The sequence below is a fragment of the Cottoperca gobio genome, chromosome 6 (assembly GCF_900634415.1).
Source record: "Cottoperca gobio chromosome 6, fCotGob3.1, whole genome shotgun sequence".
Classification (NCBI taxonomy): Eukaryota; Metazoa; Chordata; class Actinopteri; order Perciformes; family Bovichtidae; genus Cottoperca; species Cottoperca gobio.
The window spans coordinates 5,158,674-5,185,172 of record NC_041360.1 but is presented as its reverse complement, the minus strand read 5'-3'; the positions used below and the strand labels follow the sequence as shown (position 1 = coordinate 5,185,172).

Here is a 26,499-nt window from a genome sequence, read left to right as displayed (position 1 = left end):
AGATCATCGGTGTTCTACCTTTTGGTGGTGGGAGATGTGTTGATGATCACAGGGTATTGACTTAACTCTCTGTAATGATTAATACAAGACATGAATTTCCACTTTATCTACAGGGCGGAAAAACAAGAAACTGTTGCCAGAAGAAGAGAAGAGAACGCACAGTTGAGCTACTTTTTATGAACAAAAGCAAAACAGCTGCACCTAGACCGGGAGTCGATACCTGAAAAGTGTTTTATTGAACAAAAATATACTTACTGACATACATTAGGTTGGACCCAGTACATTTTTGCACTTCACTTTCAACATGGCACAAGTGTGAATGGAATGCCTTCACGTTAATGTAAAGGCTGCAGAAGCACATGTTAGATACGATCACTTGTATTCACTTTAATATGAGTGCAGCGTCACAGTAGAATACAATAGACAAAAGAAAATACTTGATATTAAACTCACCTACGAGTTCCCGCTGTGTACCTCTGGTTCAACAACGGTCACATTGTGTGCGAGTACCCTTCCTATAATGGTCCCATCACGTCCGGTAAAAAAGCCCTTTAGGGAACATTTAGACGTATAAACGCCGTTCAAATGTGTGTACCCTCCTGCCACAGCAGCTTGATTGATTGGGTAGTCAGATGGCTGAGAGGACTACTCTATGTTTGAATGGTCTTTCATGCTTTGTACATGAGAACCAAACTCTGGTTCAACCACACCGACCACTAAGAGGGCAAAAAAAAAGAGACAAAAATACCTTTGAGCCACAGTTCAATACGAACAGAAGAAATCAGCAGTCATTGGTCAAATCAATTGGAAGCTGAGAATCAAAATGTGTGCAGATTGAAAAAGAACAAGTTCCTGTTTCAGTGTCAAGTGCACAATAATGCCTCCGACAAGCTGGAATTAACAGGGAACATGTTGCTTCAGCAGAAGTATTGTTAAAAGGACAGTTGAGCCAAAGATCTAAAATACATTTGAAACACTCAACAGCAATCATGAACCTCTACAGCCGATAACACTCTGCAACTCACGCCATAACAGTCGAGATCGATGAATAGCACTACAGACAAGAGGAAAAATATGTCATCTTGATTTTGTGAACGGTCCCTTTAAAACTTAAGAGAAACATTCATATAACTAAGATTCAATGCACTGACCAATCAGTTTAAACCTCTTTAAGCTAACCACTGAGTACACTGCAGACGGCCCAAATAATAACGCAGGTTTTACTCATTTAATTCTTCTTTTGGGGCCAAAACTACTTCAAATGTTATTATACATTTGGTGTGAGAATTATGCTTTCATTTCTGTAAAAACAGCCATTATTAAAAGGAAAGAATAAAAACAATATAACCACTGAATCCAAACTTTTGAACGGCAGTGTATGTCTGAATAAATGATCATGTCTGAAGTGCTGAATCTTTTGCATCTTAAATTGCTATTAGATGACTTCAAGCAACTCCAGAATTAATGCATTTACAAACTCAAATCAATAACCAAGCAGCTCACTTTGATTATGCTTTTTAATTGATGATATATTTGAACAAGTCTGTCGATGCTATCATGAAGGAGGATATCAACAGAATGCCTGGCCAGAGTTCGCTCATTATAGAAAATATAAAAACAATGAAAAGATGATGATTTGAAACAGATGTGGGCGGGACTTACAAAATGGTGGATGGAGACAAGAGAGAAGACAACTTGGTGATTCAATGATCCTCATGTTGGCAATGTCTGCATAACTGTATGTGTGTGTGTGAGGTTGTTTCTGTCCGCGTGTATGCCAACTGCTTTAATCGGAAAGTGCACACAGTATGTATATGCGTTTGTGTGAAATCTCTTGTACTTCTGAGTATGTGTGTTAGGGTACGAACAATTCAATAAATATAAAAGTCGGACACATTTCATTCATAAAGAAACAGTTTGGTCAAAGGAGAGAGGGAAATGTAGACAACATGTCTGTCTCAAACAGGCATTTTTAGGACCAGGTGTGTACTGTGTTTTACATCTAATACTTTTCATTAGTCCACAAACACACACACACACAAACACCCACGGACAGCCTTGAACAGACAAGAGGCACATAAATCCAAGAGACGTCTGGAGTTGCAGTACGTTCATGTCCGGCAGGCTCCAGTTTCAGAGTCGAGGGTTCATTAGACTCCGTGTACTTCCACACCTCCAATGTTGCTACTCAACACAAGTTGTCTGTTTAACAGTGTCTCAGCTGTGGAGGTGAATCCAGCCTCCCAGCAGCAGTTCAGAGTGGCAGATCCAGTCAAACTGTAGGGTTTTTCCCAGTCGTCGTTGCCGTCTGCTGCTGCTGCTGGAGGTACGTGGGCCGTTTGATGCGGGGTTTCCTGCGCTTAGGTTTGCTCTTGGCCTTTGTGAGCTGGACCACGAAAAAGGACAGGACGACCATCGCTCCCAGGAATGCGAACACGGGAATGGTCTGGCCCACTTCTTGATTGTAGCGACCGGGCATTATCCCTGAGGGGATAAGGTCACAGGTCAGTAACCACTTTTATTATCAATAACAAACTAACTAACGGATCGAGGAGATTAACGCCCGAGTTCTGAGAGCTAAAATGACTGTTTTTGTCAAGGGAGTCTGGTGGCTTTGGAGAGAGCAGAGATAACAGCTTCAGGTTCCCGTGGGAAAGGGCTGTCTGACAGCAAGGTAAAGCGGTGAAAACTATTCCATGTATAGTGTACACTTTGAAAACAATGTAGCGCACTGCTGTGCTCAAAACTCCTAAACAGAAGGAAAAGCGGCTCTAGACCTAATCCCAAATCAGATTGCTTAAAGTAATAACTTTGAACCGTGAGTTACCTCCCGGGATGTCCCAGGCCCCACTCTCCCCAGGAGACAGAGGTCTGACCTGGGGACGGTAAGCCTTCACGTTGGGTAGAGCCACTTTGTCCAGATCCACTGAGAGAAGCTTCTGGTGCTTCCACAGGTTACTGAGAGCAGGGAGAGAAACACAGAGAGAGGGTGAGACAGATTCTAAATGTATACAGTGTAATGTGTGGAGTCAGTCACAAAACTGAAGCTTTACTTCATGAGATTGAAATACTTGGTCGACAGGCTGGAAAATAGACAGAAAAACCAAATTCCATGTTTGAACCCCAAGACTGATTCAAAGTATTTTGCCACTGAAGCGTTGCCCACCTACTGGGAGACATGCGTCTGTAGTGCAGTGACTGAAGGAAGAGTAAATGTTGACTATGGGAGAGTGCACTAACAAGATAACTCAATATAATCTCTTTCAGACATGTTGAGAAATGTATCTCCCCTCCCAGACAAATAGGAGTTGAATCTGACTCCATTGTCCCTCCCGGCTCCTTTACAGTGAAGATTGACATCTCCGGGATGGAATTTATCTGCAGATGCTCCAGTTCTAAATGAGTCCAGAATGTGGCTACAGACTAGGTAAGGCTTGTTTTTAACCTAGCCAATGCTGGAAACGCCTTTTGCTGAAGCAGTTGTTGATCCCCGGCCGGTTAAGAGGAGTCAGCAGTCAATGACGGTGTAAAACAGCAAATACAATAGGTCTTTCAAAAATTGTGAATCACCGCAAACCTGAGCGGTCATTGAGCGTACACAAAATGAAACGAGCACGTTGCGCATTACAGACGTTTATAAACTATTAACTGGTCACTGCTTCATCAGACCGACCTGGGGGCCGTCTCATTGAGTGGCTGTGGCTTCGACCAAGACAGGTGGGGGCAGGCTGGTAGTGGGCGGGGCTTAGGGTCTCCAAAGTGAGGCTCGAGAACTTTGGAGTAGCGATAAAGATGGTTGCCTAGAAGAATGGAAAGAATATATGTGAATTATAATAATGACAAAGCATTAAACACAACAAGGACAGAACAATTACTCAATGTTTCAGATGCTTTAAAAAACCCATTAACATGTCATCCACTGTATTGTGTCATTTCCTTCCTCACCTTCCAGTCTCTGTGGCAGTGGGCGCTCGGTGCCTGTGGGTGGTGCTACCCTGCTGTGGGAGTGGCTGAGGCTGGGAGGGGTCATACTGTAAGAGGTGTACTGAAGGAGAGCGTCGAGCAGCCAGAAACAGTCTGAGAGATCAGACGCAACAAATATTAGTCTATCGGTTGGAAGTACAAAGTGAGAAAAGCATACACACATCAGCAGACTAACGAGAGGTCACCTTTCTGTCTGTGGCTGTCGTCTATACAGTTAGAATCACCGTACAGAGCGATGCGACCTCCCCCGTCTGACGGTGTTTGGTATAGTCCGAGGATGGGAACTCCCTCCACCACTGCAGTCTCCTGCTTTAACACTTCCAGACCTGTGAAAAGAACAACACTCTGTGGTGGTATATCTCAATTTAAGGCACACAGATTAGAACAGTTGCCCGTCAGCCTGCATGGCTGCTGGCCAGCACTCTGCTACACTAAGCTGGGTTCAATACTTTGGGAGGGGGGCTGGTACCTTGGTCCTTTAGATTCTTGGCAATCACTATTCCATCTTCTGGGAAACGGGCGATGCTGCAGCCTGAGGCATAGTACACTGAGAGAGAGAGAGAGAGCGAGAGCGAGAGCGAGAGAGAAAGGAAATATCTTCATTTTCTAAAACACTGAATAAAACTATTCTAAAAAGGTGACCAGAGCAGGACTGCACTGAATAGTTGGAAGCTTCATTCTTAATGTTCCAATTCAACATTTGAAAGCTTTTCAGCTTTCTTATAATCTTCTTTGCATGTCTGTGCACAAATACCAGGTTTAAACACAACGAACAGTCGCAGATAAAGATTAGAATGTTATTAATTAAGAATATTATTAGTTTGATACTATTTGTAGAATTAAGAGTGGTGGCTGCGTACAATTGTTTCCAACTTGTGTCATACAAACATTTCCAATAACTCCAGAACATTATAAAGTTCAAAAGTCAAGATTTATTGACTCATTATTATTATTATTATTATTATTATTATTATTATTATTATTATTATTATTATTATTATTATTATTATTATTATTACTTCTAGTTGGCACCCCACATCAGGTCCAGTCCTCCTCCATAACCTGCATCACCTTCTCCGGTCAGAACATTCCACTCTCATCAACATTCAATCTGGGTGTTAAATGGATCCTCACCTGACCTTTGAGGCCCACATCAGACAAACATGCAAGAACTCCTTCTACCACCTCAAAAATATTGCCAAACTCCGCCCACACTCTCTGGAGGAGACAAATGCATGGACAAGCTTTTCAGCATCTGACAGACTTGACTACTGTAACGCACTTCTCATCGGGATTCCTAGCAAAAACATCCAGAAGCTGCAATACATCCAGAACAGCGCTGCTAGGATCCTGATGAGAGTGTGAAAGTACGAACACATCACACCCTTACTCAAATCACTGCACTGGCTCCCGGTCTCACTCAGGATTGATTATAAAATCTCCCTTTACACCCATCAGTGTATTCATGGAAATGCTCCATCCTACCTCAGAGAACTGCTCACCCCACAAACCTCCATAAGAAACCTCCGTTCTGTAAAGGCTAACCTCCTCCTTCCCCCCAGGACCAAGCTCAAAACCATGGGAGATCGCGCCTTCTGCTCTGCCGCTCCCAGACTGTGGAATGCTCTCCCTGAACATCTGAGGACGCCACAGACTGTGGATGCTTTTAAAACAGGCCTAAAAACACATCTTTCTAACAGAGCATTTTGCTAGACTTTAACCATTTTAAAGTGTTGTCTTGTCTATCAAATGTTTTTATTTTAGTTTTTTAAATGTATATTTTGCTCATCGTTTTTACTCTGTAGCACTTGAGTTTTGTTTACGCAAATGAAGCAAGTGTGCGTGCGTGTGTGTATGTGTGTCTTACTGTCATGATCAGCCAAGGTGAAGTCTCCCTCGTACAGCCCGTCACTGAAAGCCATCCCCCACACTGAGATCAGGTCGTTCAGAGCTGGTACGTTAGCACCCCCTGTGTCCGGCATCCACCACTGCCTGCAGGTTACATCAAGAAGAGAAAACATCTCTTCATATTAGGCAGCAACACAAATATACATCTACATAAATAATCCAGACGTCATCCACTAATATAAATAAGCAGTTTGACATCTGCCACAAACAGATGATTGATTAAAGTAAATACTTTACGCCTCAAAAATAAAGCAAAAAAAGAAGTCTGGATGAATTAAAGTAAACGGGGGCCGTGTTTAAGAACAGCAAAACTATATCAAAACCTTTGTATACAACTCATGGCGTATAATCCAAGTCTCTGTTATCCAGTCTGTCTGTTCACTACTTCAACACATGCATATATTCTAAAAGTAGACCAGTAGCATTTTATGCACACGTGTTACATACAATAAAGGAGACCTATACTGCACGAGTTTGTAAACGGATGTTTTCATATAGTTGTGCTGTTGTTAAACACGGCCCCCCCGTTTTACTTTCATTCATGGAGACTTTTCACTGTGGAGGCGAGCAAACAAAGTTCTTCTAAGAATTCAAGTTAACAGTGATTCATACAGGAATGCTCATGTTGGGGGTGAAGTATTCCTCCAGTGAAAATAAGGGGTCACATGAAAACAAAGTAAACTTCACAGGAATACATCAAAAATAAAATCCCACACAACCTGGCGAAAAATATCTGCAGTTTATAAAAGATAAAGCAGAAACTTAAGAGGAAAGAGTTCCACGTTAAGTTATTTCTTCCCACATCAGGGTTGTTGGTCCAGAAAAGGCAGCATTGAATGAACAAACCAGAGATGAACCATCGCCATTCAATTAAAACTGAATTACTCGGCATAATATTTTGAAGCCATAAAGACTATATTTGACTGTATTTAAGACTTTAATCCTGCGGATACTGTGCAACAGCTTGGGTGGGATACGAGCAGTCATTTTTAGCTCTGCGTGAGGAGCTCGGAATCTGAAAAGTCGTGATATATTACATCTATTACAAAGCGAGGAGGCATAAATAGAGTCCAACACTGCAGCGAGGGAGTCGGACAGAAACTGTGAGACAGCAGGCTGTTAACTGACACAACGTAGTTTATCTTGCCATCATTAGAACGTGATAAAGCTGCTGCAGAAAGCCGGAGCTTCGGAGGCAATAGCTTTTTAATCATTGAACTGTCTCATAATGGAGGAAGAGGACACATAGATCATTTTAAAGAAATAGATACAGGGAGCTTCCAAACATAAGATCAGTCACAGTCAGAGAGGACTTTAAAGCACCGGTGCACAACAACACAGCTCAGAAAACTCCTGTTAAACACAAGTAAGTAATGCAGAGGCTAGAATTTAGTTTTCTGATTTTGATCAGAGCGAGAATGGTTTTATACTTCTTCAACATGATCTGCAGTGATGTGAAGTTATTCTTCTCTCTATTTTTTGAAAACATAAGGCACTGTCACCGCATGAGTTTATTAATTCAGCCATTTATAGAAACTTGTATTCTTAATCAGCTTGTTGAATGAAAAATGGTGACAAGTCTCCACAGTGTGGTACGGCTCCACTCGCTCCGTTTTGGTTTAACATCAACAGTTGTGGATAGCACCTGGTGCTCTTTGAAAAGAACTCTGTCGAGGTTCCAAGCGAGCTGAGCAGATAACTGATTGGTCAGAGAGAATCGTCACTAGCACGACACGGGACATCCTGCACAAACCCGTCATTTTTAAATATCAAAGCTGCCATCAATAGTGCTATTCACTCAACTCAGAATAAAATAAAAATCACAGCCCGCAAAACTACGCCGTGGTCAATTGATGAAGTGTTGACATTCTTCTGTTTGGTTGCCGATTAAAGGATCCAGCAAGAGCTGCTACCAACGCCCTGAGCGGCTGTAAACTTCCTGTAAATGACGGCTTCTCGAGGCTAATTGCTTAATTTTGTGTCAGGTGTTAGCGGCAAGTTGTTTACTGATGGAGCTTCTTACTAAATAAGATGCTGTTTTCATACAGTCAGCAGTGGTGATCAAGAATTTTCAAGTTGCATATGTTGACTTTGATTAAAGCCTCAGACAACTTGGTTTGAAATCTGAAGTATTTCTCTGAAACAATAAATATTTGTGTCACTGAGTTATTAACAGTTAGACACTCAGTAAGCTGCTGTGTGTGGGTGTGCTTTGATAGCTTGTATTGACAGTACTGGCAACATGAGCAAACAACACCTCGACTTCAGACTTTGGTACAATATATTGATAAATTGTTGCAATAAAGTATGTGTCATCTATTTACCATCGAGTCCACTCCACCCTCCACACCCTCCACCCTCCACCCTCCACCCTCCACACCAGAGAGAAGTGCAAAACTCAGACACTCTCTCATAACACAAAAAAATCCTTTTCTCAAAGTAAGACTTAAAACAAATGTGGTTTTAATGGCGTTTAACATTAGCCAGTGTTGATGCCATGATATCAATAATAAGCAGTAGTGTAGTGGCGGTTGCATACCGGGTGTTTTCGTCATAGAACTTGACCTTCCTCATGACCGAGGTGTTGTACCAGTCACTGAAGACGATGAGCGACAGGCCGTTGTCGATGTCTCTCCTCAGCTTGGTGATCTCTTCGGGGAAATACTCCTCCTCGCTGTCCACCAGCATCAAAGTGCCTGCAGACACACAAGAGAGAACAACCCATTAGTTCGCTATCTTTTGCGAAGCCATAAGCAAATAGCACTCCGAGAAAAGACGTGCCTGGAGCTTTTAAAATCTTCTAATTCTGTTTCCATCTCTGTGCTCTTACCGTACTGGCTGGCATCAAAGCAGGTGATGGGTGCGCCGAGCACCTCGACAAAGTATCCCATACTCCTCAGGTGCTGGTACATGTCCCTGAAGTTAGTGTGGATGTGGTCTCCATTCCTGGAAACATGATCAGTAACGATTCACATTTCAGTTTATTAAGGTCAGAACATGAAATGTGTTCAGAGAATTAACAACAAACATTACAAATAATGTAAACCACAGATGTGGCACAAGAAAAAAAAAAAAAGATGTATAGACATCAAGTACACGTCTACACACACGCACCAGTCTAGTGGGTCGTTTTTCATGCGGAGGTTGTCTCGGGGAAAGTAGCCGGGCGGGTAGCGCAGGTTGTGGTACTGATCCCACAGAACCCTCTTACTGCGCGGGGGAGTTGGCACGATCTTCACCTTGATGGGCAGTTTGACTGTGGAGGTCATCTCACCGCCCGCCTCAGACTGCAAGGGGTGAAAGGTCAAGAAGATATAAGTGAAGAGGGGTATTTAATTACACACACACACACACACACACACACAGTCAGGTGGAGTCGCTCAACTAATTAAAAAAAACCTGAAACTTAAATGATTTTTTTTTTTATTATTTCACACAGATTTGTGTTTAAGAGAAAAATAAACATTGAAATACACTTAGAGATTGCTGATATGCTGATCTTGAGTACATTTAGCAATAAGCTGACTCTATAGTACACACATCTACAAAAAGTATTAGAGCCAGGATAAAGGGAAAAACATGGAGGATTTTGGGGATAAAGTGGTAATGCTGAGATTGAACACAAACCTTCAGTATTAATGCCAGAAAAGAAAAAAGATATAAAGAAGAAGATTTTGGTAGTCTTTTGCAGTCAAATTTGCTCATCGGCGTACAAGACCGAGCTCAGGTGTAGCTGCAGTAACTCACATCATTCTCTGCAGGCGACGCCACTGTGACCATCACATGACCTTGGGCGATCCCCTCCCACGATGCCGCTTTCTTGGCCACGGAGATGGACACGGCCAGGTAGCCGGCCCACGGCCAGAGCACAGGTGAATAAGAGACGGCCACATCGATGTGGTCGCCGTTCTGAGGGAGGTAGGGCTGCCAGATGGGCTGAGCAGGAGAGAGAGAGCTTTAGAAGACTTACAGGGAGGATGTGTGCAACAACTGATCATCATGCTAATCAGGTCAGTCAAGGATGGAACTCGTCCTTCACTTGTCCTCAGAACTTGAAGTAATATTCAGTTAATTGTGTGTTTGCAGAATAGAATTTAACCCTTATGCCTCACTCGGGGCAATTTAAAAACAATTATGTCTGTGTTAATGCAAATGGAAAACGATTTGGGGAATAGTCTTTTTTTTTCCTTGCTTCGAATTTTAGAAGTTTAACCTTAGCTCTTATAATACGTCTATAATAAACTGTGTATCCAAACAGACACTCAGACCCTTCAGGACAAACTGTCCCCATTGAACCCCCATTAAAGCATGAAATCATGCATTATATTATATCAGGCTTTCAATCTGCTCCCTGGCGTTTACCATTTTCCACAAGATTAATCCATTTTCTAATTTTTGCCCTATGGGGCAAATACATGTTATATTCTCCACTGGGGTTACGGAGCATTGCAACGTTTGATGCAACGCATCTGGGATATGTCAATAAATAGCAAAAATATGTTTTTGATATTTATTGACATATCCCAGACTGTAAAACTTCCCTCTAACATTTACTATACTTCAAATATTTGTGTTTTCTTTCCTTCTAAACAACAACAGTTACAATTCTGAAAATGAATAAATATTTGGTAGTTATGATTAAGGACTGAAGTTGGTCAAAAAATGTAACTAAGTGAAAGTGGAAATTAATATTAATATATCATTTTATGGCAGTTGTGACAAATATCTAGTAGCGGTTCCCTGACCTTGTTCCACCACGGATTGGTTTCATGCAAGACAATTTTTCTACGGCTCGGGCGGTGCATCATGCATAATAAGCATTATGACCTTGTTGTCAACATCGGTGGACTCGTCCACATGGATTGCGTAACACGGTGCCTCATTAATCCTCTAACAGTTGTGCCTCAATGTCTTCTGCTATTTCATCAATTCACCTAGTGATGGTGCCGACAGAGGAACCTGCACTACCTTGTTAACTGCAGCCTCTCCTAAAGGTTCACGGCAAATGTCTTTAGCAGCACGCAGGATCAACTCTTCACCAATAGGAAAGAGCTTGGAAGGATGGAAGTGGTCATTTTTCAAAATAAAATGCCCTGCAGACTAATGTAGTGTATATTATCAACACAAATGATCCACGGCCCGGTACTGGTCCACGGCCTCAGAGCACGAGGCTGAACTAAAAAAAGATTTCTAAGGATTTGTGTAGTTTTGTGTGTGCACCTTGTCCACAATCCTGCCCGTGACACCCATGCCGTTGAGAATGGTCACATTGACGATGGTGGGCATTCCTCCATAGTAGATGGGCTGGGAGCAGTAAGGCCACATGTACGGACACTCTGTCAGGTCGATGTAGCTGGGAGAAAGACTGGCAGGAGACAAGGACGGAAAGAATACTGTATGTTATGTGCTTCCTGTCAGACAAACCACCAGACATGCAGAAACAAGGTTACACAAGAGGACGGAAAACAATTGTGGGTAAAAACTGTAGACAAAATTATTCTTATAGCATCATTGTGCACCAATGTGTTTTGACGGTCACCCTGTCCCGGTCAGTACTTCACGATAGAAACTAAAGAATGCAAAAACATTTTGATAAAATTCCATACCTTTCAAATGTGTTAGTTAAAAAAGAAAGCACCTAAAAAACAGCAGCAGCGCGGTATTGATCAATCATACTATAAATATGTAAATGTAAATAGAAATATGTAGGTTTTAAAGAAAACTTTGAAAATATCTGGTCAAAGCCTAAATTAAGGACATCCATGTTTATTAAATACAAACTATGGCCTTGAATCAGGGTCTCATCTACTAAAGATCCGTAGTCGCACAGTTGAGCTGGTAGTCTTTAGCTCTGACCACTGAATCCTCAGGAGGAAAACAGAAAGTCTGAGTGACTGTGGGACGTTTCTTTTTTGTATTGTACAAACTAGAATTGTTTAAGTTCGCAAATGTTGCATGAAATAGTTTGACACATCCTGAAATGTTCTGCTGTACAGATGATCAAACATTGGAATGGTTTGCCAACTTTGTCTTGAAAGCCTGGAATAGAAGGCAAAAGATGGACTATATACTAATAACGCTGAACTTACCGAGTATTATACAGTTAATGTTCTCATCTTTGTTTTGGACAATAAATGGTCTGAAAACCTTAATTATTAGGACTTTGCAGGATGGGTTGTGTGCAAGACAAACAAATCTTCAATCATATTACAGTTGAAGGCCACAGACAGGTCATATTTCTTTAAGAACAGATCGATGTGTTGGTTCTATGATTATTGGCAAAGATTTAAGAGGAACTTAAACTGTCCATATAAACCTCTCACACTCCTGTCGGATCATCCGGTTCTCCAACGGTGTTTATTCTTACAGCGTCTCTGGGACTTGCCATTGGAACTTTTGTGATTCAAAACCGACTATAACTGCTGTCCTTACGGAAAGAGCCTGCTGCAAACCTTTCAGAGCCACATTGCGAGCCTATAGGCGGCGAGTATCTGATGGATCTTGAGTGGATCCTCCTCCCAGGAGAGAACACTGTGGCAGCACAGCCGTCATCTCACTCAGTGTTATGTGACCAGATGCACCGGTTGCAATTCTCATGGCCAATTTACAATGTTTCTGACCAGCCAATTCTAATTGTATTTATTTATAAGAACTATAATTGACAGAATACAAAAACATTTTGTAACGTTTTGTAAAATATTATTCCATACAGTTACTTGTATGTCAGCCTATTATAGTCAACTAGCCCATTTAATATCTTCCTAAACCATGTATTTATTTATTCATGTATTTACACAAAACCATTTATGAATCAGTATTTATAATAATGTAAAGGTGTGTGTGGTGTTATACTCCGGAGGCGAGACCCCACGCTGTCCGCAGAAGAGCCGGTCACTGCGAGTACTCACTGATGGTCTGAAGGTCGCTACATTTATTGCTAGTCGTTATTTTAGCAATAAAATCCAAACACTGCGTGTGTGTGTGTGTGTGTGTGTGTGTGTGTGTGGCTGTGACAACAGTCGGTTACCGTCTTTGCCGCCAAGTGAATGACGTAAAAACCATGTTCAGCCGGCCATGGCCGATCAGCTGACAACCGGGCGGTTTCGACCTGTGGCCGATCAATCGGTTGTTGTGCATCTACCGACATGCACAGGACAACATGTATGAACACTGTTAGATCCATGTAGCTGAGCAACAGACTTTGCCTGTCTGTGTGTGTGTGTGTGTGTGTGTGTGTGTGTGTGTGTGTGTGTGTGTGTGTGTGTGTGTGTGTGTGTGATGTTTCTGAATCCATGAACTCGTGTGCCATCGGTGCTCATTTAGGATCTGTGTGCACTGAGGCATCTTACCTGGCCTGAGGTTTGTAACTGTTGAGGATCTGGTAGGCTCTGATCAGGTCTAGTTTCCCGTGGCCCTGCTCAAACATGTTGACCCCCGGCAGCCTGCGGGCCGAGGCAATCAGAGCCTGCTTCATGGAGGCTGGGTTCACCAAGTCCCTGTTCTGGACGGTGCTGGAGGACAGAGGAGGACAGGCTGGGTTAGTTTGCTGGTGTCAGATTCCACAGCTTTGAATTCAGAAGAGTGCTGGAAGAAATAAGAGGGATGGGCTGGTATTTGTGCGTCACGCTCCTGGGAGAAGTGGGTGGTGGTATGATGTTTAAGCCTGCAAAATGAGCTCACTAAATCAGCTCAGTTACAGCTATGTAACAAGAGGGCTTTCACCTTGTAAAGGCAGGATATTGACAGACTGAGAATAATACCCGACATTAAATCAGTGACACGCCTCCTTCCTCTGGGACACATCTCACTGCCTGGCCTGCTCATGTTCAGGATTACAGTACAAGAGATCACTACAGCACAAAAACCTACATGTGTCCTCTGATGTCAAACTCCTCTGCGAGTCAGCTGTAACAGCACCCCCACTTGGAGTGTTACCACTTCAGCCACCACACCCTCAGAAACTTCATCTAAAACTACTCAGCAGTATCCAGTGACTCTCCACGCTATAAGAGACATGTTTTTATTAACACTAGATTGCCAGAGTTCAAGTGTTTTTCTTGTACCGTCTAAAATCCTAAATGCAATCTAAAATGCAGATGTTTAGCAGGTATAAGGTTTAACATGCTCACCATCTTAGTGTTAGCACGACACCATTTGCTTATTAGCACAAAAGTACAGCTGAGGCTGATGGGAATTAGATTTTCCAGGATTTAGTCACAAACCAAAGTGTTAAAAAAGAAATGTTCTGGTCAAATATTTAGATTTTTGCCCTAATGATGGCACTAGAGGACCATTTATAAGATCAGCAACATCAGTAAGATAAATCATCACAACTTAGTGGTAAGAAGCCTGGATTGCCAACAACAACAACAACTCACAGCTGCAACTTAACAACTAACCTGATGTTAGAATACTCAAACTCACAATTGAACAACACGACCTTAAAAAAACGATTTAAGATTCTTGCCTTTCTAGCGAGCATTAAAAGATCAAACTGCATTCACTGAAACAACAAAGTCTGGTTTATGATACTGACCTGGCCAGGAGTGTAACCGCACCAGCCACCACGGGAGAGGCCACGCTGGTGCCTGACAGGGAGCGACACCCCTCCTTCATCCCTGATCCCCGAACCCCCGAACCGTAGGTGACGATGTCGGGCTTCATCCGGCCATAGCCCCCTGGCAGCTCCTGCACAGAGATGGGAGACAGATACAGATCGTGAGATAAAGACAGAGGGACTTCAAAAGCAGCCAAACGCAACATTTACTGCAGTTCATCCGTTTGGAGTGTATTGTGCCGATAAAGTCACGCTCGAGTCAAAAAGGCAATTTAAAGGCACTTTGCAACTCTCACTACTGTTGAAAAGAAGTAGTGACTTCATACGTTGATCATCTCTGCCAGGCGCATGTTATGATCCACTATAGTAAGACACAATACGAGATGAATCATTCCCTGTTTCTGGTATCTTCACCGCCATCTTGACTGTAAGGGGAGCCAGGAGGGACAATTGAGTGAGATTCCGCTCTTCTATGTCTGGGAGGGGAGAGGGAGACACACCTGGCAGAGATCTGCACTCTACTGAGTATATATGTATTTCCAGATTTGTATGCGATGTAACCGACTATTAGATGTACTTTAACACACAACACCAACACACACAAGGCAGACACTAAAGGAAGTGATTGAGCACATAGGAAAAATGACTAGAAATTAGAGGGCGAGAAAAGATGGTATGAAGAAGAGGATAATGAATGAAAAGAGAGGAACCTGCAGTCTGAAAAGTGTTTTCATGTATTCAGGTTGGAGAGCTGAGTGAGTGCTGTCTGTTCCTTCTGGCCTCTTCATGGCGGGTTGGCAGAGGGTTAGCGTTAGGCTGGATCAGAGAAAGTCTTAATCAGATCCCAAAGCAGATGTCTGCTGATAAAATGTGGAGTGTGTGAGTGTGTGTGTGTGTGTGTGTGTGTGTGGATGGCTGATGGGATATGGATGAGAGATCAGGAGCCTACATCATGGTTGACAAGCTTATAATGCAGAAGGCAGATCTGCTCTAAATCTGATAAACGATACTTCTGTGTGTTCCTAGAGTAACCCACCCAGGTGGTCATGCCTCTGGAGGAAAACCTAGCGATGTTGTCCTCAAAGTCGATCCCTCCGACCCCAATCACGTCCATCTGGTCTGCTGGGTTGTTCAGGGTGCTGAGAGAGAGAGAGAGAAAGAGAGAGAGAGAGAGAGAGAGAAACTTACTTTAATTCATTTACAAGACTTAAAGACACACTTCAGTTCCAGCTCAGCTCTAAAACATGAGTGCAGAAAAAGAAGAGCCTCTTTTTTCTACTTTTAATGATCTTTTACAGAGAAGCACGAGTCAGCAGATGTTCAGCAGGGTCATAAAATCCACTTGGCCAGGGGGTCATTTGGATAATTAAAACGGTCAAATTCTTCTAGAATGAGAACATTTGAAAATGAGGACATTATCTATTCAAAGTCATGGTGGAGTGATTTGGCTACAAAACACATAATGATATGATGATGATGATGATGATGATTATAATGCTGTGAAACATTAAGTGAGACTGTGTTGCTGAACAGCAGCTACGAGTGACAAGTGTGTCTAAAGCAGGTAAGAACATTTCTTCAAGATATCCCTCTTCTGAGAGAACTGAGTTCAATGCTTTCTTACTCTTCAAGACACAGAAAGCCTGACTGGCACAGGAGTATGAGATCACATATTTAATGACTTTGCCCAAAAGTACAAAGGCCATTATTTGGAAGTTAAAGTTTAACATACCCATACAGAGGTCCATCGTTGCCAATAGCAGAGACCATGATCACTTTGTTGGCAGTGAGCTCCCACACCTGTCAATCAAACAAGAAGATTGGTTGGTAAAATGTTTGGATTTTTACATTTCTTAACTACTTTTGATTTCTTGACTGGGACTGGAAAAGGGTCACATAGAGAACATGGTGCGGGTTTTCAGAGGCTCGGACTGCTTCTTTCACACTTAAACCTTAACAGCATGGCGCTCCATGTTCCTGAGCTCACTGGTTTCCGTACACGTGTCCACTCACCAGGTTTGACGTGTTTATTTTCCAGCTCATTAACACATTGTGAAAAGGGTGTAACTTAGGGGGGAGGAAGGGGGGTTCGTCAACCTCACACAATGTGTCACAGCTGGCCAAATGCCGCCATTTGACTGTAGCATTCCTGAGTGTGTGTCTTTATGACAATGTTACCGGTCCCGTTTCTGCATTAGAGCTAGCGTCTTTTACCTTATCAACAAAGGGGTGGTCCATGAAGTCCGGCCCCCCAATGCTGAGATTGAGAACATCAATCTTCTTTAGAATGGCGTAGTTAAAAGCATCGAGGAACCACGAGGTGTACGACACCTGAGGAGGGAAGGAGAGACACATATTTTTGATACATCATTGACTTGTGGAGAAGGATTATAGAATCATAACTACTGCGCATGAAGCCACACAGGAGCATTTAACCACACTTTAAATACAACAAACAATTTAAAAACGAAGAAGTTGGAATTCACAAAACTCTAATACAAAAGTGAATCTTGAAATGTACAAGTAATAAAAAAAACAATATTATTTAAAGGAATAGTTAAACATTTTGGGAAATATAATAGTTTGTTACTTGCTAACTAGAGTTAGATGAAAAGATTGAAACTAATGTCTGCCTGTTCAACATGCTGTACAGCTAGCAACCGATAAGCTTAGCATAAGGAATGGCTGCCGCCCAGCACCTGAAGCTCAGAAATACACATGTTTTACAATGTTTATTATCCATACATAAACTAGTGTAATTAAAACGACAAAATGTGGTTTTGCGGATTTAAGTCACCAAAATAGAAAAGATCATATACTCTAGCAAATGTATTTCTTCATTCATATTCTTTTAATATTAAACTTTTGGGTTCCCCACCAATATTACTACGAGTGGACTGAAACAGTGACATTTTGAGGCATGCATGTACCTGGTTGTTGGTGAACACTCTGAAGATGTGCAGCTCTGAGTCGGGGGCAAAGCCTTGACACTCCCTCATACTGGCGATCACTCCTGCTACAAAAGTACCGTGGCCCAGACCTGTAAAACAGGAAACAAGAACTTCATCATCAGCCAACCATCTTTTCCATTTGCTAGTCATTATTGTCATCATTACTGAGTTTTTCCTCCTCACCATCATCCAGAGTCTTTTCATTAGTCCAGTTGGTCCTTTCCTTTACGTTCTTAAAATGCGGGTGCTTCTCACTTAGGCCTGTATCAAACACGGCCACCTTCACACCAGAACCTGTACACACAGAAGAAACATTAAATCACTCCAGCAACAAACTGCCAGAAGCGCACACTGTCTTTAAGAGCAGGAACAAATGAAAAAACTTACATTTGTAATGAGCTTTCTTCTATTATGAGCAGTCGCTAATTTCTGTTTGATCTTACAACATTTTGAGGCAGATGTTTGTCCTAGTCCCCTCTATCAGAGAAGCCAAAGATGCAAGGTCTAACCTGTGTGTCCCATCTGCCAGAGTACGTCTGCCTGCAGGATCTGGGCAACGTGGCGGGGGATGGCCCGCAGCAGACGCCGGCTGGAGTGGCGACCAGTGGCGTGCCAGAAACCCGAGCTCAGTGACAGGCTGCTCCGTCGGAAAGGGCGGGAGGACTGCCACGACTGCGTCCCGCGGGTGGCGTTGCAGGGTGCAGCAGGTTCAGGTGCTACGGAGACAGAACACAAGCATCTGTGTTAAAGCAAAGGTAACATTCTTCTACATGCTGTATTCAGGTGACTTCAGGGTTGAGTTACAGTTTTAACTTGTTCTCAGGGTTAGAAATTGATCAGAAATATCTTTTGCTTAGAAAGTTGCTAAAAGAACACTTCTGCCTTCACGAGGGGCTGCAGAGAATGAAAAGTGCTCCCAGACAAAGAAGAGCTGAATCGGACTTCATTGTTCCTCCCGGTTCCCTGACAGAGATGTGTTCATCTCGTGCCGTGCCTGACTTTAGTGGATCATAACATCTCAGGTATAGAATTTATCTGCAGATGCTCCAGTTCAAAATGAGACCACACTTTTCTATGGATGGACAAAGTGTGGCTGCAGACTACGTGAGGCTTGTTTTTAAGACGAGCCGTTTGCCAGAAAGGCCTTTTGCTCCTGAAGCAGATGTTGAGCACTTGCGGCTCCTACTGGCCGGTTACGAGGAGTGAGGAGTCAATGAAGGTACAAAGCAGTCAATAAATATCTTTTTCAAAAATGTTGAATAACCGCAACCACGAGAGATCATTGAGAATACAGAATACAGTCATAAATGAGTACAACAAGTATTAGGCTGATGAAGTATGCAATATAAATTGCGGACAGACACACACTCACAGGACCGAGCACATGGCGGGGATAATTACATGCCTTGTTACTGCTGCCTGCCACTGCAGGCCCTCCCGCAGACAGCACAATCTTCCTGTTAACCTAATCATGCTCATCATGCTCGGATCCCTTATTTCTCCCCCATACTTTCTTTCCCTTCCATCTTTGAGCTGTGATGTGAGGCTGATCACACCAGCCTCATTTGAGCCAATCCCATCGCAATTTTAATCACTTTGACAGAACAAATGATCACGAGGTCATTAGCAAACAGCAGCAGAGCCCTGGAGGGCTTTAAAGTAGTGAAATGCAGGAGTGATGTTTTCTCTCTTATCTACTAATTGATTACCTTACTCTACTCTACAATCAAGTCTTATCTAAAAGCAATCTACATTCTCAGGAGGCTCAGGGACGATACACCACGTCTACCTGCCAACCCATGATTGCGCCAGGCCATCACTCTCATTTGCTTTCCATTTCCTTTTCCATTTAAAATACGCTCCACTAAGTGCGACACTCAAAACATAAGTCTTAACACTAAGGCCTTATACATCTTATTCAAGGATGGCTTGCATTAAATCAATTCAATGCACGTAACGTAAAGCTGGTGCTCATTTCAGACGTTGAGAATACGTTCACACACACACACACACACACTTCAGTATTCGGTTACTTATTGGGCTAAACATGGCAAGACTTGCTCTGCAGTATTTCCATTAGCTTCCCCAGAGTGCTCCGGCTGAAGCTCTTTTTAAGCATTTAGTACATAAAGTTAATGTCTGACTACTACACGGGTAACCAGTGATACTGTCACCTAGCAACCTTAACCCAGGGCAACTGTTTGTTGTGACATCGTGCAGTCCGTAGCATTATTCCCGTAGCCTTTTCTAATTGCATTTTTATATAACAGAATTGTTGATGTTAAAGTCAATTTTGCTTTGAAAATGTGTACAGCTGAAACCCCAGAGTGTGTGTGATGTCACATTCTGTCCAATATACAAAAGTCTGAAACCAGCAGGAAACTTGAACTGAGATAAAAGAAAATCCATGAAAGGCATGAAAAAGCTGCACCATGTGTCATGAAGGGCACAACACTTGGATGAAACACAACCAAGAGTCTGGAAGATGCAGAGTTTGAGGCTGAAAGTATGAACGGGTAGAGAGAAAATCAACTTTCCATTATCTGAATGAAAAAGATAACTTAGTTGAGACACAGCCAGAAATAATACAATTATAAAAAGTAATAATATAACATTAAATTAACTGACTAACATATGATGTGCTGTGTATATGCAGGCTGGGGGCACACTGGAGTCTTTCATGCAGTGCCAGGCACAGGGCGTGCACCCCCCTGACAAGGCAAGCCCCACCACACTGACTCACCTACTCCCTCCGAGGGCGAGCAGACACAGACGTACTCTGTCCTTGCTCCCATCCCCCAACACACACACACACACACACACGTATCAACACCCCCCATGTTAGCCTGCACTTCACATTAAGATATACAATCCTTTTCTACACCACAAACACAGTAGAGAGAGAAATGCATCCTCTAACCCAACAAACAAAGAGACATTCTGTGGACCGCAGCAGACAAACAGCTTTCTGTATCTTTTTGTTTTATAATTCTTGGGTAGACGTGCCAACCTTAGACTGTGATCCTTTTCCCTACACAATAACACTATGTTGTCAGACTTACAGGGAAAGTATTTGAGCATGCGGAACACTTTGCGTTGCGGCGTCACCCTCTTGATGTAAGGGTGGTCCTCTAAGGTCAGCAGGTTGCTGGACGAAGCTAGACGGATGTGGACCAGCTCAAAGTCGCTGGGGAAGTCTGAGGCTGGGTTTTCTCTGGGAACGATATGCCACTCCAGCGATGCGTCCCCGGCGTTCCGCAGGGCGCTGCTGATGTACAGGCTGCGAGCTTTGGCCGAGAAATATCCTGTAAAAGCTATGATGTACTCTGGAGAGACAGAGAGGGGAGAGTGTGTTAAAGAACAGCCAGGACAGGTGATGTGCTACTAAACAGTGTGTATTTGAGTGAGACGCACTTTATTGGACTCACAGCCCAATTAAAGAAGGTTCAAGCTCTTTGTCAGCCCACATCCAGGCTGATGACAGATCGAGCCACACATGAGGGGAAATAATACTCTCTTCTGGAATCAATGATGTTTCACATGGTGAGAAATCACTAACAAAGTGTGTGTTATTATGAACAATCAAGTGTTTTACTTTGATTTTATGTTTCTAAGTCCCTGAGACAGAGGACTGATTGAATAAACAAAAACATATGTTGAGCTTTCCGAACAGAAGAAATGTGTCCGGTTTTTGTCAGTGTCAGAATAATATGAGGACAGAGCCTGAATGGCAAGTTGTGCTGAATCCTTGACTCAGCACAACTACACTGTTGTGATGTGCTGTAACTGAAATGTCTTTAGGCCCGTACATCTTCCTCTTCTGGTAGATAAAGGCACATATTGCTGCAACATTGTCCGTTTGAATTTTTATGATGTTACATTTTATCTTGATCTCTCACATTCATTGTTGCGGTGTCTCTAGAACATAGCAAGAATAAATAAAAACATTTCCTATGCAACAAAAACAAGTACAAGACGGCCTGTGTTTAAGGTTCCACCGATCAACTTGTGTCATTTTGTTTGCTTAACGCATGTAAAGAAAATTAAAAACACGTTCTCCTCCAGTACGATCTACTATAAGCAACTTTGTTGGAACAGCTGTGGTTGAAGTATCTTTCACATTAAACGTAAAGGAAGCGTCTGACTCAAGTAATTCATTTGAAGAAATAGCAATATGTCAAATGGTAAACCAGTATTCCCACCATGCATGGTCTACATTTTAAAGCTAGACTGTAACAAAGCGAAGACAAATTAAAACCTTCATCACTCCTAAATAGTTCACAAAACAAGCTTGACTCTGGTACATGAGTTTTGAGAATCCCCTTGATTCTTGGGATCACAATTAAAAACATCCGCCAATTTCTTCTTACCATGTTCCACCACCTTTGTGGAATACTCCAGTTTGAGGGTCAACTCAGAGCAGTTGGAGCCAGATGATGAAGCGAGGGGATCTGTGTTGGGGGCGTGTTCGGAGTCTGATTTGGCTCCTCCTGTTGGCTCCATGCCCACAATAGACAGGAAGCCCATCAGCAGCCCTAAAAGCAAGGTCGCCCTCACAGGAAGCAGGAGCATTTTGAGTTGTGAAGTAGCAAAAACCATGAGTTTGAACCAGGCCCTTTGAAAATCTAGCAGCAAGTGTGCTGTTTCAGATGAAAAATTAGTAGCTAAAACCTGGTTGGGGGTCAGGGGTTGGGACAGAGCATTTCAGGTCCAGAGCTCTAAAAAATGAGTCCATACTGTAAACGGCCTGAGCAGCTAGATAAATTTCTTTCTGCGTTTTCTCTCCATGGTGGTAGTCCAGGGTGGAGGTCAGTGGCACAGCCAGAGTAGGAACATTGTGGCCATGTTGAGAACTGGAGGAGGCAACCAGTAAAAGCAGTGGATGGATGGGAGGAGGGTGGGAGCTGGAGTCAAGTCAGAGTTCCACTGCAGTCCTGACTTCCTGAGTTTATCTAGAAGAAAAAGAGCAAAAAAATAAAACAATAGTTAGGAGTCAGGACAGGGCTTGTTGGCATTTAAATGGAAGTACATGACTGTAGTGAAAATACAACATCTACCTTACGTTCAATCCTTTTTAAACATGCTTCTACACCCACCAGCATGAATTAATTCCTATCCCTTCAGGTTAATTGCAAAATTGATTTTGTGACCCCGCAAACACATACTCTCAGCATATGGAATCAATGCTCCATTTGTTTCACAGCGGTGACTGCAAAACGCTCTACTTCTGATGGCTGAAAGCCAACATTCAGATTAGAGCCTGACAGGGCGTTTTGAGGTCAGTGCCCAAAAATCAATATTTACATATTTACATTTTACAAGTATAATTAACATTAGTCATCTGATATTTGCTTTAACATTTGTTTCAAAATAAAAAAATGTTTGGCAAAACATTTGTTACACCCATAAACGCTGGGTGGAGGAGGCGATGTCACACCTTCCGTCCAAGGCTCTTCTCAAAAGTTATACAAGGTCTGGCAACCGTTTCTATTATATTTTGAACACAAATTCCCCTCAATACAATTATTAATGCTAACCCTTTCTCATCTTATTTGAGAGGAGACAAAGAAGGACTACAATTGGCATTTCTGTGCATATGTGTGGCAGAATGTGAAAGTATGCAAGTATGTGTGCTAGATGTCCCGTGTTCTCTTTTGTGTATTACGTTTGTGTAAAAGTGGAAATATTCAATGACAATATTTGAACATTAATAACAACAGTAGAATTAACTTGTAATTAAATAATAAAGATAAGTTAAAACACAAATGTATTATAGAGAGCCTCTGCTAACCTTAGCTGAAAAGAGGCCACTGTGGCCAGCGGCAAATTCTTCTTGCATATCTGCCGGCTTATATGTAATACAGATATACAGATATGACTCTACCAGTCCTGATACGTCAGTCAGGTTTAACCAGTAACTACACTAGACTTATGCTTTCCTTGGTCTCAGGTTGATCTCTCCATAGAAATTCGATGAAAATCTCTTGATGTTTGTGAGATTTGTTGCTGACTGACAAACCAAAAGGCAAAAACATCCACTCTGCAGAGATAACAAATGTAAATGTTTATTTTCTAACCCCCTACAACACCAGGGTTGAGGAAAGCAACCTTACAGATGCTTTGTTTGCATTTCTATCCCCTCATGCAGGGTTCAGAGGAAGGAGTGTTTCCTATGCTGTGCCAAGGGGAAGGGAGGTGTTGGGTGCAGAGCTGTAGAATAAACCATTCCTTCTTCATTAGGCCACTCATGAAGCGTTTGTGCCACCCTCGGGAAACAACACTCTTACTAGATGGAGCACATACGGAGATACAACTTGATCTCACCTGCATGGATGACATCCAAAAACAACCGTCCAGTGAAGAAACTCATGCAAGAAAGAACAGACTTACACAATGTTGCCTCTCTGACTGCTGAGCTTTATTGCTGCACAGAGCACATGTGCAACACCTTCCAGAGGTGAGTGTACAAAAAGGCAGTACACAATGTGCATTTTATCCAGGCAGGCAGGCATGCCTCTATTGTCAGGCTGTTACACATCAAACACTCCCATCAAAGGGTGACAACAAGTAGACAACCCCTTGGAGTACTATATGCGTGTGCTACCTAACGGCGGGCACGCTAGTTGGTACAATTGCTATGAAGAGAGGTGGTGCAAAAACCAAACAAATGGGTTAACATGGCACAGTAGTGTATAAACAAATCCAGATTCTGTTCAATCGCAATGTAAACTTGTGGTGCTGATATCTAAACCTGCTTTAAAGTATTGAATCACTCGAGTATAATCTAAGCTGTCTGGTTCTCCGGCTGATGCCCTCGTCTCCTCTTCTACGGAGACTATTGCAACACTAGCAAACATTACTTATACTAAATTCTAACAAGCCTTTCAAGTTAAAGGGTACTCTGTTCATTCTGTGACATCATTCAACTATTGTATAAATAAATCCCAGCCAACATACGGAGCTCTACAGTTGTCCATCTCATAACTTTAGCATCAATATTGGTTCTGAATCTGATTGGTCTTACGTCTTGAAATCTGGTACGGACATACTCAAACAGTACTGATTTTTAGATCACCTGAAGGAAAAAAAAAAAAAAAAAAAAAAAAAAAAAAAATCACCCTTATAGTAGAAGTCAGGATTTTTTAAAAACGAGGATAAACGCTAACATTGCCTGAATGTTTTCCATATGAAATTATGTTTTTACATTGCATAGTTTTGCATATCTTTGATATTCAACTTGTTATCAGTCCATGGATAACAACTTGATTGTGCTCCTTGTAGGTTCTTAGATACAGCCACTTTCTTATAATACTATATTACGATGATAAAAACACTTTACAGCCAAACAGTTTGACCGATTCTTTTTTTTCTATTCTTTGCATTCTAATAATTAGGCTTGTCCATTCTTTGTGTGTCGCCACACTGCTACACTGCTCAACCTTAATGATTGAGTAGATAAAATGTGTGGATATGGGCCTAAACAAAAGCTGGAAAAGTAGACTATGTAATTAAAAGCCCTGGGCTGCTCTAGTCTGACAGGAGGGGGCTCAATCACCAGATCCGGCTCTGGGCAGGATCCCTGCCTGTGTGAGACAACAATACAGCTAACAACTACTGGTTTAGACCCTGGCTGTAAAAATAGCCCCACTGGTTAGGGTAGGGCTGTAAAAGACAGACGGGGACTACCTGTGTCAACATAACACCAAGCCACAAAAATGGCATCAAACCTCCAGGCGAATATAGATTAGTAGCTAGGAAAGACCCCCACCACAATCAGGGGAAAGATCCACAGCAGTGTTGGCAATCTACAGGAGGAGTCTGTTCTTTGGGTGGTAGCACCCTTAGGATATTACCTTGAGAAGAAATGTGGTGTGATTGTACCAGTTGTGTCAGGAACCACTTCTCCAAAAAACAATGACACCAAAGCAGGAAGAATAGCAGCAGATGTTTTGTTGATAATAAAACACATGTATGAATCTTTTTTAGCCTACACCCTCATAAGGGCCATTGGGTTGCAGGGCACACAACAGTCTAACTTCCAGTGTTTCACAAATAAAACAGACTTCATTTGTTCCATGTGGTGTTAGTAGTTGAATCCCTGGTCAACCCAAACCCGCTACAACACACACACGTTTAAATGCGTTATGTTTACATTAGAGGGTCGAATAAAAGATCCAGTGTTACCAGGATTTACGTTGGTCACAATTTCAGCGTCGATGGGGCCATGAGATTAAAAAAGCAGTTTACCGCTTTCCAGTGCCACACAACATTTATTCTAAAGACTGAATCTCTAACCTGAACACATTAGCTCTTTAGCTAACTAAGCCAAATGACAAAACAAAGCCATGTAGCCTCACAGAAGTGACGACTTTATCAGCATAAACAAAGCAAGCCACAGCAGACACATGCTGGAGGCTGAGGCTAAGTATATCTGAGGAGCACAATTATTATGTCGACAGTAAAACATTTTGAAAACCGTGAACGCACGTGTTAGTGTCGCGAAAGGCACACTTAGCCTTTCCAAAGAGGTTTTGTAAACAAGACATGCTGAAAGATTTTTAGACCCATCTGTCTATCACATGTATAGCGTTAGCTAGCTAGCTTAGTAATATCTGCTGGTGGTTTGTGTGTTGATTATACTCACCGAGCTGAACAACGTCTCACGTGCTACAGTTATCTGTATGTATTGTTCACAGTCTGTGTATTAATACGATGATAGCTACTCGGTAACTAGTTTATTGTCCACCGAACAAAAGCTAGCTGCAAACTCAGTAAACGCTACAGCCGCAGACCACTGACGTCTGGTGAAGACGGAGTGCCAGATTTGCTTAATTTATCCTGCTAAACCACCGGACACAGTTAGCTCATCGACACATTTCATATAATATACATCGGAAAAATATGGCAGTTGTTGTCCTAATGTTTTCGTAGAAACTATAAGTCACGTAATCATGGTAACTTTCTTCATGTTTTTCAAATAAATATTTATTCATAAAGTGTAAAGCTTTGTATCAAATCTGGCAACCCACCGGGCCTCCAGATACCGCTGTAGTCCAGCCTCCCCGGTCACGCCGCGGGTTTGCCAGCAGTGGGCGCTGT

General features: G+C 42.4%; 1 protein-coding gene across 1 annotated transcript; it reads right to left on the bottom strand.

Annotated features, from left to right (window-relative positions):
* Positions 1 to 212: 212 nt before the first annotated feature.
* Positions 213 to 26,220, bottom strand: mbtps1 (membrane-bound transcription factor peptidase, site 1). The gene is made up of 23 exons (XM_029434151.1): positions 26,045 to 26,220; positions 21,771 to 22,352; positions 20,463 to 20,726; positions 17,910 to 18,116; positions 17,584 to 17,694; positions 17,380 to 17,489; positions 16,664 to 16,780; positions 16,182 to 16,249; positions 15,486 to 15,588; positions 14,429 to 14,580; positions 13,242 to 13,403; positions 11,113 to 11,257; positions 9,640 to 9,828; positions 9,007 to 9,179; positions 8,723 to 8,838; positions 8,432 to 8,588; positions 5,852 to 5,976; positions 4,454 to 4,531; positions 4,170 to 4,310; positions 3,946 to 4,077; positions 3,674 to 3,800; positions 2,828 to 2,958; positions 213 to 2,484 (listed from the first exon to the last, which is right to left on the bottom strand). Exons 2-23 carry the CDS (start codon positions 21,997 to 21,999, stop codon positions 2,273 to 2,275), a joined length of 3,249 nt encoding a protein of 1,082 aa, XP_029290011.1. The 5' UTR covers positions 22,000 to 22,352; positions 26,045 to 26,220; the 3' UTR covers positions 213 to 2,272.
* Positions 26,221 to 26,499: the final 279 nt, after the last annotated feature.